Source organism: Stegodyphus dumicola, chromosome 6, assembly GCF_044657685.1.
Source record: "Stegodyphus dumicola isolate Sdum_Otavi_A_Nest chromosome 6, ASM4465768v1".
Classification (NCBI taxonomy): Eukaryota; Metazoa; Arthropoda; class Arachnida; order Araneae; family Eresidae; genus Stegodyphus; species Stegodyphus dumicola.
In genome coordinates this window covers 191253553-191274242 of record NC_140773.1, presented here as the reverse complement: position 1 = coordinate 191274242, position 20690 = coordinate 191253553, and the positions used below count along the sequence as shown (strand labels likewise).

General features: G+C 34.3%; 1 protein-coding gene across 3 annotated transcripts in view; it reads left to right on the top strand.

The window, feature by feature from the left end:
* The window catches only part of LOC118192972 (uncharacterized), a 57169-nt gene that overhangs the window by 4283 nt on the left and 32196 nt on the right, over positions 1 to 20690 (top strand). For all 3 annotated transcript variants that reach the window (XM_035364002.2, XM_035364000.2, XM_035364001.2), the window contains exon 2: positions 18598 to 18818. In XM_035364002.2, the coding sequence (XP_035219893.1) occupies positions 18598 to 18818 (221 nt within the window). The remainder of the gene's footprint in view (positions 1 to 18597; positions 18819 to 20690) is intronic.

Below are 20690 nucleotides of genomic sequence, written 5' to 3'. Positions count from 1 at the left end.
CAAATTCCTTAAAATATAAAGTCTCTCCTTAATCTGTCCTCGATAAATATTTTTTAATGCAGTGCAAAAAAATTTTGCATTAGTTTCAGGTAAATTCTTAATAGATTGGCCTAAATAATGACAGTCCTTCACCTTTCCCAAAACAAGTTGGAGAATTTTGCTTCAGTTTTTTTTTTCTTTTTCTTTTTTTTAGTCTGTATCCTGTTAACTCAATTTGTTTATGAGGGCTATAAAGTTTACCAACTAAGAAATCTGAATTTTTGCAAGCATGAACATTTCTAACATTAAATTAAAAAAAAAAAAAAAAAAAAAAAATCTTAAAGCTTTCAGATTTTGTATTACACCCAAAGAATCGTTTTCGGTTGATCTTTAGATTATGGTAACTTGGCGATTTTTTGGCGAAAAAAAATCCTAATTACTTTAAACTAAATCATTGCTAATAACAATTTTCCCAATAATACCAAATTACTTTACTTCCACCTTACATTTAGAACAATGCATAAAAATAATATCCTCAAATAATTAAAAATACTAACTTACCTAATCTTCTTCAGAATCTTGCTTACATGGTGGATACACTTTTATTATGGATTCAATAAAATTATTGAACAATTTTTTCTGCGAATTTTTCCTCCACACTTCCTCCGCTAAATAAAAAGCAAAATTCCCTTTATCACATCTAGAATTCACTTTAGACAGCGCCATACAATCCCAAAATTATTCAACCCTACTTCACACAACACACAATGAAGCTGAATACAAAATAATATACAGCCACAGATATTTTTCCAAATTCCCCCCTTTTCCGATTAAAGAACCGTAATTCGTCCATAAATATCACATGACATATCCCATGATCTCTCATTTCCCTCACACAAAATAATGCGTAATCGGAACTGAGTACTGCTCACATTATTACCAAAGTCTCAGGTAGTAACCTTTATCGCCTCCAAAATGTCGCCAAACTACCAGTTACCATATTCTAAAGATCAGCCTTGTTTTCATTAGCACACAAACATATATATTTTGACAGCCATTTTCAAAGCATTTGGGCTAATACCCCTTAAAATATTTGAACACAGCATATCTTTAGCATTTCTCATAAAATGTCTTTTTTGCTGGAGATAAAACCATAAAGTGTTGCCATTATTTGCTTTGAAATCATTGAGTTTTTAATAAAAATTCGTTAAAGCTTTAAGGAGTATGAAATAGATAATAAAACAAATTCCAAATTCAGCCTTTCAGGTGGAAGACTACGTTATTCAAACTTTGATGCCACTAAAAATTTTTTTTTCAGTACGAGAAACATACATACATTCATGCAGATTTTTCATCATTTAATTTCTTTAAATATAATACAGGGCAATAATTGGTGGCAACAATTTGAAATCTTGATTCTGTTTTGAGACTGAAATGACCCTTTGGGTTAAAAAATAAAAAGTATTATTAATTTTTATTTCTGAATTGTGAAAATAAAAATCTTCAAAAATTAAATAAATGCAATATATTAATCTTATTTTTTAAATATCTGTCGTAAATTTTTGTTCCAAATTCTACATTAAATTGGAAGCATTAAAATTATTTGTTAATGAACTGTTTATATTTATAGAGTGAGTATTAAAATATTTTCGTTTAACATATGAGGCCTGTATGAACAATGTGTATCATTCTTAACTGATAAATTAAATCATTTTCAAAGTGGAATGTGCTAAAAGTTGCGACATTTGTTGTGAAAAGAATGATTTTACAACAGAATAATTAAATTACTTTCAAATACATTATTGTATATTTTGGTATAAAGCCTCCAACCAGTGTAGAATTTCCTCCAAGGGGCAAATTTTAATCCCAATCTCAGATTCTTATACTTTAAGTGGCAAAGAACAGCTAAGGCATGATTGAAATCATAAGAAATATTGGAACTACTCTTATATGCACCCTCAGGTCGCCAAATTTCTCGGTAAACATTTTTGGCGAGAAACTCCACGCCATCATATTACTACAGTCAAAAGTCGTTAATTCGGACACCCATAATCCGGAATGATCTATAATCCGGACCTCAAAGCTACAAACTTTCTGCGCATGCGTCGCGTTCACGCATGCGCACAGGCGTTTAAGAGTGTGCACAAGACCTTTATGGCTGCGAATATGTTTGTGTGCATGCGCATTTAATGTGTAACGGAGGTATAAGCTAAGCTAAAATTATCTAATTCAGTTAATGTTGCAGATTGTGTTGTTCCTTAATCTTCGAATTGGATCCGGCTTATTATTCTTTGCAGACTGTTAGAGCAATTTCATAAAAGTAAGCTTGAACTTTCGATTATGTCAAATAGAATTTCCCATATATATTTACTAATATGTAATTTGTATCTACAAAGCGAAAGTATGTTTTGAAATCCGAAATCTGTTTATCAATTTCACGCAGCTGATTGGAAGTTGATCTGTCAGCACTATCCTTATCTTCAGGGCAGATGTTTTTATTTTATTTAGCTTATAATTCCTAGTATTTCATCTCCACGTACTCAACGAAAAAATTTCGATTGACAAATTAGTCGGTATTCTCGACACAACAATTATAGGACTTGAACAACAGAACTTTGTAACTGAACAAAAAATTATGTCTGTTTATAGAATTAAAGAGAAAGTATTATCACATGAAACGAAGCATACATTGAAAGAAATGTTTAATAAAGTAAACAAATAAATATTAAGCTTTTTCTTTTTGTAAATTTTGATACCCTTTAGATCATAATTGTTCTTTATTTCATAAATTACGGTTTCATATTTTTAATTTTGTAATTTCTGCATGCCATCTTACCAGATTTAAACTGATGATCTATAATCCGGAAAAATCGATAATCCGGAATCTCTGAAGTCCCGACGAGTCCGGATTAACGACTTTTGACTATACCTAAATTTTTTGTCTACATTTCGAATTTTAAGCCTAAAAGGTCATTTTAAGCAAACCACGTTTTGAAGAAGCTAAAAATCTGAAACAAAAACAAAAAATTTAGATAGCAAAAACGTAAAGTTTCTAACCAAAAGTATTTGACAAGAATCCATGTACACACAAGTTTTAACTTAAAAAAAATCTACGAATTGCGCATTCTAGGCAGCGAAGGAATCTACGAACTACGCACACCTCGCTTCAATAAATTAACATAACAAAAATAAATTTCAAAGAATACCATGGACACAGCATTCTGTTTAAACTTAAAAAAACATTTACGAATTGCACAATCTAGGCATTGCACACAAATCAACCAAATAAACTAAATTACAAATAATTCAAAAAACAACAATAACAACAGAAATTCATATTAAAAAAACAATGAACATAACATTTTACAAAATAAAAACAGTAAAATAAAATGCATTTACCATAATACATTCCTGAATAAAATTTCGCCAGTCACACAACATCTCTGAACAAAAGTGCTACGATTTTCATATATCGCATGTTTTTCTGAGATTCAAAATTTTGAAAGTAACGATAAAAACTTCCTCCAAAGTTAACATACTACATGAAAACTCCAATCCAAATCTTAAACTCCGCTTACAGCCACATACTTTAACAGCAATTATTTAACTGCAAATCCACGCAAAAACTATCAGAAATACCCTTCTTTGTCCTTCTCATAGCAGCTCCGCATTTTGGTCTCCGTTTTAAAAGTTCCATAGAAATTCCAAAAATACACTTCAATCCTCATAAACACATCCGTGAACAAAAGACTCGTTAACAATCCAACATCATACTTTTTAATACTAAATATACTTTCCACACAATCTCAATTACGTGACTGAAATCTTATCACCAGGTCTATCATTTCAACATAGGCCATTTCAAAACACGAACCAACGAGCAATTAAACCACTCCAGCAAAAGTGTTTTCAATGTCAACAGGGTTGTGATACAACACGCAATCATGCCAAAAACCAGCACAGAACACTTATCGTCACATTTGGTGAAATTAGGGCTCATATAAGAGAAGAGGCAAAATATTTTCTTTATATTCATTAAATATGATGATTATTTAGATATCAATGGATTTATAGGTAAAATCCTAGTATACGGTGTAGCCTTGGCACGATTTTGAAAATTATCACCAACACCAAAATGACGCGTTTAACTACTCATCGTATATGTCCCGTTTACTGCTCATCATAAAGTAGCCAAATTCCCTGTGCACCGGATACTAGGATTAAACTGATTTATAAATGATATATGTTAAATAAATAAGATAACCTTAAATTTATATATAACTTTTGTTGTGAAATGAACTGAAGTAATAACCGGCGCGAGGCGCTGCTGCTTGTGACGTCAGCCTGCGTGCTGAGTGTTTTCGAATGTTTTACGTGTGGACGAACGAAAGCTGAGCTCGGAAGAGTGATACTGTTTTGATGGAAATAAAGAATGATTTATTAAGAATTTTTTTGTCTTTATTCATAATGCACCCAGCCTCGGGTAGAGGCAGGCCCGCAACTGAACGAACTGTTTTAAATATATTTGATTTATATATTTTCTGTGTTCTTCGTAACATAGTGGTACCCTCGGTGGGACCGGGTGCTTTGAATTAGAATTTTCCGATTGAACTTTTGATATTGAATTTCGATTTTGAATATACTTTGAAGATGGATTTGATCGCTTTAAAGGCCCAAAGAAAAGGACTTAGAATTGCGTTTACGCAAACCTCAAGAAAAACCGAAAGTGAATTAACTAAAGAAGTAAGAGATTTAAAAATACTTTCGATTTTGAAGTGTCAACTTTGTGATAAATTCCAGAGACTTGACGTATGCCAGAGTGCTTTATCGCAGTAAATTCTACTGACTGAAGATGGAGAAAAATTATTTAGTGATGATTTTCAAGAAGCGGAGAATTATCGAGATAAGTTTCTAGAACAGTGTGCTCAAATAGATGCGGAAATACAAGCCTCTTCTCCTTCAAATAATTCCGAATCTAGGAAATTTAAATTGCCTAAAATTGAGCTTAAAAAATTCAGTGGTGAAGCTAAAGATTACCTGACTTTTTGGAGCCAGTTCCAGAAAATCCACGATGACAAAAGTATCGCCGATGAAGATAAAATGCAGTATCTATTGCAGGCCATGGAACCCAAATCGAAAGCAGAACGCCTAGTCCTTAGCTTCCCGGCAACGGCAGCTAATTATCCTAAAGCCATCGAACAACTAAAAGAGCGCTTTGGACGCGAAGATTTACTTGTGGAAATCTATGTGAGAGACTTGTTAAGCCTAGTGATGAAGAACGCTGTAACCGGAAGAGCAAAAACGGATCTACCCTCCCTGTATGATGAACTAGAAGGAAAATTGCGAGCGTTGGAAAGTTTGGGAAGAACCCAAGAAAAATATGGGGATTTTTTGACCCCCTTAGTGGAAAGTTGCTTACCAGAAGAAGTACTGATGGCATGGGAAAGAAGCAGAAATCACGACTCCATTGAAACTAAAGGGAATCGATCTTTGAAATATTTAATGAATTTCTTAAAACAGGAAGTTAAGGGGGAAGAGATGGTTCTCCTCGCAAGAACTGGTTTCGCTTCCCAACAGAACCATCGAAAGAAAGATTATAACCACGAACAGGTAAAGCAAAATGATCCCGTAACAGCATCAGCTCTAGTAAGTCTTGAGAATTCAGGTAAGAGTGTTCCGAACTGTAATTTTTGTGAAAAGAAACATTTTAGTGAAAAATGTTACTCTGCAAAAAAAATGACTTTAGCTGAAAAACAACAATTGTTGTTGAAAAAAGGTGCTTGTTTTTCTTGTCTGAAAAGAGCGAGTCATATTAGTAAATTTTGTCCTTTCAAAGGTAAGTTAAGTTGTTCTATTTGCAAAAGTTGTAATCATTTTGATGTAATGTGTAATCAAAAGCTAAAAAATAATGATCAGATAAATATTTCAAAAGAGAGTTCTCTTTCTAACTGTAGCAGAAGCGAAACTGTATTTTTGCAAACGCTTTGCCTTCGAATTCAGTGTCAAGGTCGCGAGAAAATTATTCGCTGCATAATTGATAGCGGAAGCCAAAGTAGCTACGTTAGTGAAAATATGATGAGTCAGCTTAAAGCATCTCCACTTCGGGAGGAGACAGTTATACATGCACTGTTTGGGGGGGACGAAACGAAACCTAAACAGCATGAAGTGTTTTCGGTCGAGGTCAGCAATTTAAAAGGAACATTCGCATGTAGTTTTGAGGCATTATCGGAAAAAAAGATTTGCGGTTTTATTCCTAAGGTTAAAGATAAAGAGATTTTGAATGAATTAAAAGAAAAAGAAATCGAATTTTCTGATCCATTGCGAAAGGAAATTGAAATTAACCTTTTAATCGGAGCAGATGTTATAGGAAAATTATTGACGGGAAATTCTATTGAATTACAGTCCGGGGTAACGGCTGTCGAAACGAAACTTGGGTGGATGGTATTTGGCAAACGAAATTCCGGTGAAAAGGATAATATTTTGAAAACATTTTCAATGCATGTCAGGAGAATTCCTCTGAATGAGTTATGGGAACTTGAAAAAATAGGAATATGCGCTCCAAACGAAACTGTTAAAATGAATGAAAGTTTTAATTTATCTGAATTTGAGAACAAAATGAAAATTCTTCCAGATGGAAGATATGAAGTAGAACTTCCGTGGAAATGTGATACGACACATTTAACCGATAATAAAGAATTATCCTGGAAAAGGTATCAAAAGATGATCTATAAACTCAGATGTAGTAAATTTTTCGATGATTATCAAAATGTGTTCAAAGAATGGGAAAGGTTGAATATTATTGAACGCGTACCAGAAAACGAATTGAATGATGAATGTCATTATTTGCCGCATAGGCCTGTAATCAAATTAGGAAGTGAAACCACGAAAATTCGTCCTGTTTTTGACGCTTCTGCATCTGAGAAAGGGAGACTCTCTTTGAACGAATGTTTGTGTAAAGGAATAAATCTTATTGAATTAATACCTGATATTATAGATCGTTTTAGAATGTATCCGATTGGTATTAGTGCCGATATTGAAAAGGCTTTTTTAATGTTATCCGTCGCATCTAAAGATAGAGATTTTCTCAGATTTTTTTTCCCATGCAATGAAGAGCAATTAATTTATAGGCATTGCAGAGTTGTGTTTGGAGTTTCTTCGAGCCCCTACTTGTTGAACGCATCTATAATGCATCTATTAGAAAACTGTCCACGTCAATATAGTGAAGTTGCTCAAAAATTGAAATCGTCATTTTATGTGGATAATTGTTTATCTAGTGTTTTTAGTATTGATGAACAGTTTATGTTTATTGAACATTCCAAATTAATCATGTCAAATGGATGTTTTAACTTGCGCGGTTTTGAAAGCAATGTGGCTGGTACAAATGTTGACAAACATTCAGGGGATACTTCCGTTTTGGGGGTAATTTGGAATTTGGATAATGATACGCTGAGGTGCTGCACAGACACAGATACATTGACCTGTGATACAAAAATCACAAAGAGGACAATTTTGGCAATTGTGCAGACAATTTTTGATCCTATTGGTTTAATAACGCCAACTACATTGCTTCCAAAACTGTTGTTGCAAAAATTGTGGAAAGTGAAAATTGTATGGGATGATGAATTGTCTCCGAATGATGTAAATATATTTTTGAACTGGTTTAAAGAACTTAATGTTTTGAAAGATGTTACTTTGCCTCGATACTTGTTTATCAATGACACGTCTGAACTACATGTATTTGTGGATGCTTGCAAGGGGGCGTATGCAGCGTGCGTCTTTGTTCGATCAATATTTAATTCTGAAGTAAAAATAAATCTCGTACGGGCGAAGTCTAGAGTATCGCCTTTGAAATCTTTAAGCATTCCTCGCTTAGAATTAATGGCCTGTTGTATAGGTTCTAGACTTGCAAATTCTATTATCAAAGCTCTCAGTTTGCCCGATTTAAAAGTTACCTTCTGGTCTGATTCAACCACTGCCCTTTGGTGGATAACAGAGCAAGGAAATTGGTCCGTTTTCGTCGAAAATAGGGTTAAAGAGAGTCGAGAGTTGACGCGAGGTCATTCATGGAGACATATCCCAGGGAAACTAAATATTGCCGACTTGTTGTCGCGCGGATGTTTTGCGAAGCAAACGCTTCGGTCTAGATGGTGGGAAGGCCCCTTGTGGTTACGAGAAAACCCTGAAAACTGGCCCACTGGTGAGATTATTTATTTGCATGAAGAAGTAGAATTGGAGAGAAAAAAGATAAAAAGAGTGAATATTGATCTATCAAAAGACGCACCCCCTTGGCATCGAATCAGTGTATCCAATTATGATAAAATGATTAGAGTATTTGCATGGATATTTAGATTTGTAAATAATTGTAAAGGTGGTTCTGAAAAGAATGGAAAGATTGAACTTTCACAGTATGAAATTGAAAATTCTGAGAAAAATTTAATTCGTTTGGTTCAAAATTATTATCTGACTGATAAGAAATCTTATAATTTTATTGAAACGCTCATTGATGATGATGGTATTCTAAGAGTTAAAACGAGAATACTAAATAGAGATGACTATGAATCTTTTCTGTATCCAATACTGTTACCAGAAAAATGTGATTTCACTAAGTTATTAATCAGAAATGTGCATAATAAGAACTGTCATGCTGGTCTTCAGATGATGCAATGCATATTACGAGAAAGATTTTGGATAGTCAGAGCTAGAAAGGCCATTAAAAATGTCCTCTTTAACTGTATCGTTTGTAAAAGATTTAAAACTAAGGCCATGTCAAGCGAACCGACACCTCTGCCGCCAGACCGAGTTACAGATTGTGCGCCATTTGAAATCATAGGGATTGATTTGGCCGGACCGCTGTTTTTAAAAAATGGAGGAAAGGTGTGGATCGCGCTGTTCACCTGCGCTGTGTACCGTGCCATTCACCTTGAACTCGTAAATTCTCTTTCTACTGATGCGTTTCTCCTGGCGCTTCGATGATTTGTTGCTAGGCACGGACGCCCTAGAATAATCTATAGTGATAACGGGACAAATTTTCGGGGTGCATCTAATGATTTATCAAAACTAAATTGGGCTAAAGTATTAAAGGAAACAGGAACTGAAAGGATAATCTGGAAATTTATTCCACCTACTGCAGCTTGGTGGGATGGCTGGTGGGAGAGGTTGGTTCGTACAGTAAAAGAATTGCTAAAACGTATTTTAGGTAAATCAGTGTTATCATATGAAGAACTTTATACTATTATTTGTGATTGTGAAACTATAATTAATTCTAGACCCTTAACTTATGTTTCTGAAGATCCGCAAGAATTAGTACCTCTGACACCCGCCATGTTTCTTATCGAGAACAGAAATTCCAATGTTGAAGATCTTGATGAATTAAATTCGTCAAGTCTTAATAAGAGATTAAAGTATAGAACTAAATTGTTAAATGATCTGAGACAACGATTTAGAAAAGAATACCTTAGTCAACTGGTTCAAAAGCATAATGAAAAACGATCTCGGGAACCTGTAGTAGGAGAAATAGTACTGATGGGGGATGATAACAGAAAACGTTTATTTTGGCCTTTAGCCCGAATTACAGAATTGATCCCTGGACGTGATGGAAAGATTCGTACGGTTAAACTTAAGACCCGGCATGGAATAGTTATACGACCAATACAACGCATCTTTCCTCTGGAGATACAGTCCAATGATAGAAACATAATTCCTGATAAGAAACTGGGTGCAGAGGAATCTAATTCTAGTGCTGGGTGTACGTTAAAAAAGAGTATTGCACCTGATAAAATGGTGATGCAACAATATTCCTCCTCTGGACGACTTGTAAAAGTTCCAAAAAGACTTGATCTTTTAAATAATGTTTGTTATGAGTTTGAGACTCAACCTGAGTCTCAAGGGGGGGGGGAGGATGTTGTGAAATGAACTGAAGTAATAACCGGCGCGAGGCGCTGCTGCTTGTGACGTCAGCCTGCGTGCTGAGTGTTTTCGAATGTTTTACGTGTGGACGAACGAAAGCTGAGCTCGGAAGAGTGATACTGTTTTGATGGAAATAAAGAATGATTTATTAAGAATTTTTTTGTCTTTATTCATAATGCACCCAGCCTCGGGTAGAGGCAGGCCCGCAACTGAACGAACTGTTTTAAATATATTTGATTTATATATTTTCTGTGTTCTTCGTAACAACTTTATAGATCTGTGGTACACCATACAAAAACTGGGGAGGCATTCTAACATATGCTGAAATTTGGAAATTCAACAATGAATGTTGACAAATCTACAAGACAGATTTTTGAGAAAATTTCCTTTCATTTCAATTTGTGCAACAAATCTTTAAGCACATTTCTGTCGTAAAGATACGTTGAAACACTCGATATCTAGCATGGTTAACAAAAGAAATATTTTGCTTAGTAATTTTTATCTTATATTAATGAAGATTTCATTTATTTTTTGGTATGTGTGCATGATAAAATTTTTTGTGTATAAAAAGTTTATAAAATTTTTAATGTAACATATGTTTTACTATACATGTTACGTATTATATACATTTTACGTATTATAAGTAATTTGTGATTAAATAAACTTCTGTTATATCTTGTCAGAATATTTTGGACCAGTAAAAAAGCTTGTGGCAGAAAAATATAAATCATTCTACATTTGGACTAACTAGTTATAATCTCTCGTCTTCTTACTAGTCCTTCTGATTTGAATCAGATCAGTTCCATAACTTCATTTGTCTTCATAACTTCCAACATGAAATTAAGCCTCTTCAACAGATTGCACACGCTAAGGCAACATAACTAAGCAGATGTTTCACAGTAGCTTTATGGTTTTTTTTACATTTGGTGCAAGTGGGAAAACTTTTAGCACCACGGAAATACCTGAGGGTCTTTAAATGACCGAAAGTCAACTGAGCCAGAGCTGTTTGGTCCTCCCTTTCGCCTTTGAAAGCAATAGCAGTACCATTACCTGTACTACAATTATATGAGTGTGTCAGTAGCTGTTTTCAAAAATTGTTAATTAAAGCCTTTCTTCTCGAGTATAGTTCAAGGTAGGTCAAAGGTTAAGCATAAACTTGAGGCATGGAAGTAGCCTCTTTGCTAGTATATCAGGTGTTAATGGAAGTTTCCTGTTGCCACAAATATCGTCTGCGCAAACAGTTTGCATTGGCATGTTTAATATTTTGTCAAACGATTTTTGGCATTTGAAAGAAAAAGACTTGCTTTAGAACATTGCGTTGTGAAATTTGTAAAAAAAAAAAAAAAATGTTGTTATCATTAAGTACAAGGTGTCTGAAATGCTACCAGATTAGAACCATCATTTACTTTCGGTTCTGTTGCAAAAAGTCAGCTACAGGATACAGTACACTCCCGAATATCCGTGGAATTGGGTGGCGCAGCCGCCGCGGATAACAAAAAACGCGGATAATCCGAGAAAAGCTATAAGAAGCATATAGCAAATAAGAAAAAAGTCATTCAAACTTTGAAAAATCGTTTTATGTACAATAAAACATAAAATAAACAGCAGGAAATGCTTAACTAACGCTTAATATTTTAGATTATTACTCTTAATATATTCTCCCCATGAAGTCCAATTTCTCGAATTCTATGTCGCCGCTTAAAACGAGTCAACCAGCAAGAAGACGCATCAAAATTTCCTTTCAGGCCTAACAACTCAAAAAAGGTTTTTGCCTTCGCCACAATGATAGAACCATTTACGGAGTACCCTCTTTTCGAACTTGAGCTAACCATTCTGTCAATGCCATGTCTAGCTCATAAAAGGTAGAACCCTTAATAGTTTTTCACGTTTTCATTGCGGCAGCACTGTCCGACATTGATACAAAGTTCACCAGTTTGTCTTTTTGCTTTAGAATGTCACGCACTGTTGTTTCCGCAATTCCGTAATCCAATTCCATCTGCTGCCTTGTAGCGCCATTTGCCACTTTGGAAATTAATTCTAGTTTTTGTGCAGTCGTCAACACAACCTTCTTTCGTTTTCCTGACATTTTAAATCGGTAACAAAAAACTCAAAACCAAAAAGTACAAGCACTGAACACAATAAAAGATAAGAAATTAACTCAATGGCGAGTGGGAGGAAGTGGACGTGTCTGTAAGATTAAGATGAGAGAGGGCGGTGGAGCGGGCACTGCAAGGGTGAGTAAGAAATCACTTACTCATCAGAGGGGAAGCTTCCGAGAAGGCCTAGGGTATTTTGCCATGAATAAGCACAGTGTTAGCTAATTTAACATTTCTCTCAGTTTTGTGAACATTTTTAATTTCTTTGCTTTATGCTTGTAAAAAAAAAAAAAAAAAAAAAAAAAAAAAAACCCTTTGTGCAGCAGGTGCGAATAATCGGGAGTCTACTGTATTACCAAATCATGTATACAGCTTTAGGTACTAATGTTGTATCATATGACACTCTGAAGGTTTGGTACCGAATGTTTAAAAACAAGGACTACAACGTTCAAGAAGCAGATGGCTTACAGATGTTGATGAGGCCTGCCTGTGAGAACTTGTGGAAGAAGATCAGTATGCAACCTCTTGAGAGCTTGCTAAGGAGTTAGATGTTTGTGCCATCCCATTAGTCATGCTGTGTATCACATAAAGTTACATACAAGTTCTATGCTGCATGAGCGACTCAAGCTGATAAAGACAGATGTGTTCAGACCTGCACTAATCTGCTTGAATATCAATGCAAGGACAAAATTCTGGCCTGGATCGTCACTTGTGATGAAAAGTGGATTTACTTCAAGAACAGAGGTCTAAAAGGAGGTTGGTCTGTGCCTTGGTGAGCACATCAGCAGCTTTGCAAAGCACAATTTGACTAACATAAAAGTCATGCTTTGTATCTGGGAGGGGGTTGCCGTGGTATTATCTACAAAGAGTATCTGGAAAAGGTAAACTCCTCGACAGTAAGATGTACAGCAAAATGCTATTCTGTGTTGATGCAGATATCAAGGAAAAATGCCGAACTGAGTTCTGGTGCAAAAAGGTAATGTTCCATCAAGTTAATGCAAGACCACATGTACTTGCATTCATTGGCTGGACTCGTTACGGACTCGAATGGGATCTTTTGCCACATCTATCATATAGCCCTGAAGTCGCTCCTTCGCTGCCTTCTACCTTTTTTTCACATCTACAGCTATACTACAGCTATATCTTGCTGGTGCCATCTTCCATTATGCACAAGATGTCCAAAATGGGGTGGATCTGTTTTTGGACTCATGGACGTCACGTTTTTCAGCTGAAGGCTTTGAAAAAATACCAAAATGTTGGCAGAAGTTTATAGAATTGGGTGATGATTACTACTCGCACTAAAGGTATTGCTTTCGTGTTTTTTTTTCTAACTTTATTAAAAACATTTTTTGGTGGAAAACTTTCGTTATAACGAGATATTTTAGATTCATACGAGATGATATCCATTTTGGACAGAGGACAAGAATGGGATAAGATCTTGAGTTTTTCTAATAACAATATAATCTCTTCTTGAAAAAATTAATTTGTAAATATATTCAGGAAAGGTTAATGTATAACTGACAATAACGACAACAACTTGATAGACCTTTCACGCTTGCAATATGCTACTATGTATTTGTTGCTGTGTGGTGTTCTGTGATGCGTCGTATATTTTACTTATCATCAGCTTAATTAAATATCCCTGAATGATGCTTATGTAGTATGACTGATCACTGAATGATGCTATTTGCTGTCTGGAAGATATTTTCCACATGTAATTGTAGATATTGTTGACAGTACAGTGTAATTAGAGTATCCGTGAAAAGATGTCAAGTCCATTTCATAGAGTTGACATTCAACAGTGATTGCTGATCTAAACAAGAATTATGTTAAGGGCTGGCACAGGGGCAGAAAAAAGCTTAGTATAGGCATTGATTATGTTGTATCATTTGAAATCTGTTAAGGCTACAGTTTTGTCTGGTATTTTTAGTGAGATGTCTCACATCTATTCTATTTATGATGTACTCTGCCTTCATTGCTGTTTAACGATGCTGACTGCTTTATTGTTCCTGGGTTTTAAACCTGAAGGAGGTTTGAATGTTTATATATGCATAGTGGCAGTAGCAGCAAATATTGGTGAGCAAATACCGGCAGTAGCAGCAAATACCCAATATACCGGTGAGCCAAATTTTCTGTTAAGTGGTTTGGTGGTCGGGAAAGAAGGATTTCAGATTCTGGTGTTCTTCATTAAAACTGGGGTTACAATTCTGTTACTGGGACCTTTACCACAAGGAAGGTAGCATAATGGTAGATAACTCTAAGAATATTGTTTTAATTTAGGTGAAAGGTTAATTTAATATAATACATTTTTTATTACAATCCAATCTTAAAAAAATAAATAAATGAAACCGCTAAATATAATTGAAAGAAAATGCAAGGCGTACAATTTTTTGTCTTTTAAACATTGCAGAGAAGTCAAGCAGTGTCCCGGTGACATTTATTTAAATAATGCTTCTTTGTGCAATATTTTCCTTCACGGCATGTAATAAAGGTTTCACCAATCAATCTCGAATTGTGACTAAAAACCATTTAAATGCTCTGCACTATCTGCTAAAAACCGTTTGTGGTGGAAGATATGCCCGACATTGTTTTTTTCCTCAAGTGAAAAGGCTGTCTTCTACTTCAGTTATCTGCCGATTTTTAAACATAGGCTGAGCAGCATGTACCTCATGCATATAACTATTCCAGTCTACAGTCGCAATATGTTTCATCTTAGTTAGAGTTCACAAAATTCAATTGGTGTCATCCCCTGACACCAAAAATAGATGAATCTTATGGCTGTAAGGATGAGCATTTTTGATCTTTCAAACCAGTTTTATGTTCTTAATCCTTGATTATTGGATTGTTTCCTTCAGGGCCATTTCACTGTTATCAATAAAAAACAGTTTTATCTGGTGGTTCTTTGAGCGTAATTTTTTATGAAAAAATTTGAATGATGCCTTTTTTTTTTTTTGAAAAAATGGTAACTAATTAATTTTTTTATAAATTTTTCATAGCATTAGCAACTATTTACTAGATATGTAACTTTAAAATCAACTAGGCCTACTACAACTAGCTACATCCCTTGTCCATTATAATAGCTGTTTTTTTTTTTTTTTTTTTAATTGGCTGAAACATCATTCATTGTCACCAAGTTTAGGCCTATCTCTATGTTTGGAACCTAGAATTTTTTTTGTCAATTTATTTATGGTGGAATCACAAAAATGAAATGGAAATCTTTTTTGCTTAAAAAACATATAATGATGGTTATATAATATCAGACAAAAAAATTGCAATATAACTGATTTTATATGTAAAATTTAAGAAGTAGGTGCCAGTAAATACAGTCAAAAGTCTTTAATCCGGACTCGTCGGGACTCCGGCGATTCCGGATTGTAGATCATCAGTTTAAATCTGGTAAGATGGCATGCAGAAATTATAAAATTAAAAATATGAAACCGTAATTTATGAAATAAAGAGCAATTATGATCTAAAGGGTATCAAAATTTACAAAAAAAAAAAAAAAAAAAAAAAAAGCTTTATATTTATTTGTTTGCTTTATTAAACATTTCTTTCAACGCGCACATGCGTAAAGCATACATTACGCATAGTTGAAATTAGAAAATTGCAACCAGAAAACTATTTGATGTTTATTTGTGATATTTATAATGACGAGGAATTAGATTTAAACCATATTAAAGGCGGAGTACATCGAGATGAAATACTACATTTAGTAAGGAATTATAAGCCGAATAAAATAAAAAACATCTTCCCTGAAGATAAGGATAGTGCTGACAGATCAACTTCAAGTTCATTGTGCGCCACGTCGTCCCCCCCTCTGCAGAGCAGCTTCAAATTGATAAACATATTTTGGAATGATTAGAGAATGAAAGGATATGCTTTTATCCATTTTTTTGCAGCAATTCCACTTTTTGTTTGATGGACATCAAAACATGTTTTCGCTTTGTAGATCCTTTGGTAGCTCCAGAATCTGAAATTCTTTTTGACATAATCGAAAGTTCAAGCTTACTTTTATAAAATTGCTCTGACAGTCTGCAAAAAATAATAAGCCATATCCAATTAAAAGATTAAGGAACTACGCAATCTGCAACATTAACTGAAATAGATAATCAGATAATTTTAGCTTAGCTTATGCCGTCCGTTATACATTAAACGTGCATGCATAAACATATTATGTGCATGTGTAGACGCATATGTGCATGCATAAAGGTATTATGCGCATGCGTTAATGCATTATGCGTTGACGAATGCGCAGAAAGTTTGTAGCATTGAGGTCCGGATTAAAGACTTTTGACTGTATACACTTGACATAATATATTTATTACTATATAAAAGAAATTTAATCTCATAGTTAAGCCTAACAACTCCATGGGCAAAGCTGTCCCCAGGATACCCATGGAGATGATGAAACCACATTTTCAGTGTAAGCTAAAGCACAGTTTTAAGGATATAAAATGGTGTTTAAGTTTTTTATGTCTTTTCAGCATGTACACTGAACATAATTAAAAAAAACATACAATAGTTCACACTTTATAGGTTTTATAGAAGTCATGGAGTTGACAACCAATAAACATACTCGGTTAGAATTGGAACTTTTTTTCTTTCCTGTGTACAAACAAAGCTTTATTCATATATGTACTCAATGGAGATGTACACAAAATGGCTGCCTCTCTTCAACACCACTGGAAAGAAATTAACAGTGTTGCCCTGTGAAAATTTAATAAAAAAATCCCCTCTGTCTGTGGAGGTGATGCTTGAACTTGATTGCAAACTTTAGATGAACAAAACTTTCTAAATTTACCAAATTTATTATAACTTCAACAAGTAGAAATATTTTTCAATACATATTTATTTAATTTAATAAAAAATAATATTTCATGTAGTTTTAATAATATGTCAACATGTTTAAGTAAACTATGGGCTGGTTGCAGTCCACGGATTTGATTTTTGTCACATATTTGGAATTTTATCTTACAAAAAAAATTTTAATTAAATTTTCAATTTTAGGGGACTAAGTACCCATCTAAAACTACATGGTACAATTTTTTACATGAATATTGTGTTACTAGAATAGTTAATATTCTTGAGTTTCAAGAAAGTGTTCGACTTTGGAGAATGTTCCAACAAAGGAGTATGGTAACCTTTTATGTTGACGTTACACTTGGCGATTATTACAGATTTAAGTTAAATGCGCTAAAAAATGTTGACGCGGGAAAATTTAACAAAACTTTTTTCCCGTATGCTAAAAATAGATTTTGTTGATGATAATCGTAGACCCAAAGAGTACATTTAGGACTATTTGAATTAAGAATAACTGATTTATTATTCACATGAACCCAGAACCAGCACCAGGGCTTGTAAGGCAGCACAGGATAGCAGAATTTAGGACCCGCAGAGGCTGCAATTACGCTGTAAGATATCTAGCACCTCATTAAGACTTCAGTATATGTGGGAATTTATTTATTCAGAATTCTGGTAAGCCTTAAGCATGTGCAAGAAATAGACATAAGTATAATAAATAACTAAGCTAATATAATTCAAGCTTAATTATCTCAGTGTATAGTGAACAATAGCTAAATTTGATGATGATAGCCATGAATTTTTAAGGTTTTTGGATATCGCAGAACGAAGGTGAAATTTTCTAATTAATGGATTTTGTAAAGAAATGTGGAAGATCGGTAATAAGTGAAGATGTTTATAAAAGAGGTTTTTCATTTTGATGCCAATGCTTCTCAATCATCAATGAATTAATGAATGGAATGCAGAAAATACCACTACTGATGGTGAAGAAAGTAACGGAGAAGTTACTGAAAACGAAAAAATTTCGATTGACAAGTTAGTCGGAATTCTTGACACACAGTTACAGGACTTCAACAGTGTAACTAAACAAGAGATTATATCTGTACAGAGTTAAAGAGAAAGTGTTGGCACAAAAAACAAAGCAACTTAAACAACTTACATTGAAGGAAATGTTTAATTAGGTAAACAAATAACTATTAAGCTTTTTTTTTTTGTAAATTTTGATACCCTTAAGATCATAAATACTTCATTATTTCATAAATTACTATTTCATATTTTTAATTTTATAATTTCTACATGCCATCTTACTAGATTTAAACTGATGATCTAATATCCGGAATCGTCAAAGTCCTGATGAGTCTGGACTTTGTACTGTATTACTAAGCCAGTAGTATGTAGAAATGACAGTATTTTCTGATTCTACGCTTTCCTGTAAAAAATTGCCAAATTATTTATGAAAAATAACATTTGAATTTGCTTTTGAGACCTTTCTTAAATAATATTTTTATGAGACATTTGCAGAAATTTTTCACACGTTTGATGTTTCATGTAAAAGCTGTTACAAAAGTCATAGGAAAATTAGTGTTGTTATACTTCCAGGTTTTTGTTCCATAATAAGAAATAAATATCAGTTAATCAGAGCTTGGATAATAGAAATTCTATTGTGATAATATTTCTTTATTTTAATTATGTGTTTCTTATGTGTAAGCAACCAAGTGAGAAATTTCAGTAATTATATTTTTATAAAATAAGGAAATGACTTTTTAGAAATAGAAATTTTAGCTAATATATTTTTATGAAATTGTTTTTGCTTTAGATAAAATGTCTGCTCTATGCCTGCATGAAAATGAACCAAATTATAGAAAAGTTGATGGAGCCATGGTTATCTCAGCAAATGAAACTGATACAAAATGTGTTGTTACATTTCAAACAGATACAATACTGCAGATGTTTATGCTTCGTTTTGAGCACCTTGCTCTTGATTGTAATGATCATTTGTTCATCTATGATGGAGCTCATGCATATGGAAATCATAAGGTATTTTAGAAGAGTGCTAATTATTTTTGTTTATGGATTATCTTTTATAATTTTTAATTCTGTGTGACTTTTATTGTTCCTTTTCTATTTTTTAGAGTTCATTTTGATAATTTTTTCTTTGGATTATGTTTTATAATTTAGGATTATGTAAATGACTTTTATTATGCTTATTTTATCTCTTATTTTATTATTTTTCATTATCTTTTTGGTATATCTGTGTTATCCCATCAGTTTAAATATTGAATAAAAATTTAGCATAAATAATTCTGTACATTGTCTATTTTTCCATCATTTGCTGTGTAATGAAAAGGTTTTCTAACAGCCCTATATGTATATATAGTATTATGGGAAGAATTTGTATAGGACAACATCAGTACAGGGTGTCCCGAAAATATCGCGATGAACTTCTGGGTGGAGGTAGGGTGCATCATAGGGATTAAGAATTGCATAGGAACTCATGCTAGGAAATGTCGGGTAAGTGGTAGCAGAGGTAGAAGATAGGAAAGGAAATAAGAGATTAATTTGAAACATTTATTGGACATGAATACAAATGGTATACGACAGCTTGAAGGTCACAGTTGCCAGACATGTTCAAACACACTGGGAGTTTCTTTGATTCAAGCAGCTGTGCAGGCGAGGCTTGCCAGAGATCCATTTTAGACACAACCGGATTCATGATAGACGACACTTTTGATGACTCCCCACAAAAAGAAATCAAGGCTTGATAAATCTAGTGAGTGTGAGGCTCAGGGAACCGGTCCACCATGCCCAATCCATCGATGTGTGACTGATCTGTTCAAATGGCTACTGACATCCAATTCAAAATGAGTAGGTGCCCCATCATGTTGGAACCACATGTTCACAAGCTTTCTGTTCGTATAGCGTTCCATGCTCTTCGTATGGTGCCTGCCACTCGAATGAGGCAATCCTCACTTTCCACTAACACTCTCTTGTACAACACCCACCCTCTGGCGGCGTACAATGGCGTTTCTGGACAGGTTTTCCTATGCAATTCTGAAGGGGCAGGGGTTCCTACGCGATTCTTACGATATACTCTACCTCTGCCAAGAGTTTGTCCGCAACATTTACGGGACACAATGTGCGAGGCGTATTCGGAAACTAAGTACCGTTTTGGAAAAAAAAAAATAGTAACACAATTTTTTCGAATCCAATTTTATTTTTACATGAAAATACATGTCTTAAACTATTTTTCAACATAGTTTCCGCCAATGATCAAACACTTGTCATAGCGGGTGACCAGTTTTTGTATACCATCGTCAAAGAAACTTCCCGCCAGTTTCGATAACCACGACTTCACAGCATTTTTCGTGTCATCATCGGATCCAAAGTGCTTGCCACCAAGCTCGCGCTTCATGTGCAGGAACAAGTGATAGTCGGACGGCGGCAAGTCCGGGCTGTACGGCTGGTGATCGAACTGCTCCCAATGAAACTGTCGACTTAACGATTGAGTGACACCAGCAGTATAGGGCCGAGCATTGTCATGGAGCAACACAATTCCTTTACTGAGCATTCCTCTTCGTTTGTTTTGAATGGCATGCCTTAGTTTTGTTAAAGTCTCACAATATTGTGCCACATTAATGGTTTCACCTCTGGGAAGAAATTCAGTAAGCAAAATGCCTTTCCTATCCCATAAGACAGTGCACATGATTTTTTGTGATGACATTGTCGCTTTGAACTTTTGTTTTTTCAGAGAATGAGTGTGTCTCCACTCCATCGATTGTTGTTTCGATTCTGGTGTGAAATGACACACCCAAGTTTCATCACCCGTCAGAATTTGGTTTAAAAAGTTTTCTCCCTCATCACTGTACCGCGTGAGAAATGTCAGGGTACTACCAAGTTGCTTTGTTTTGT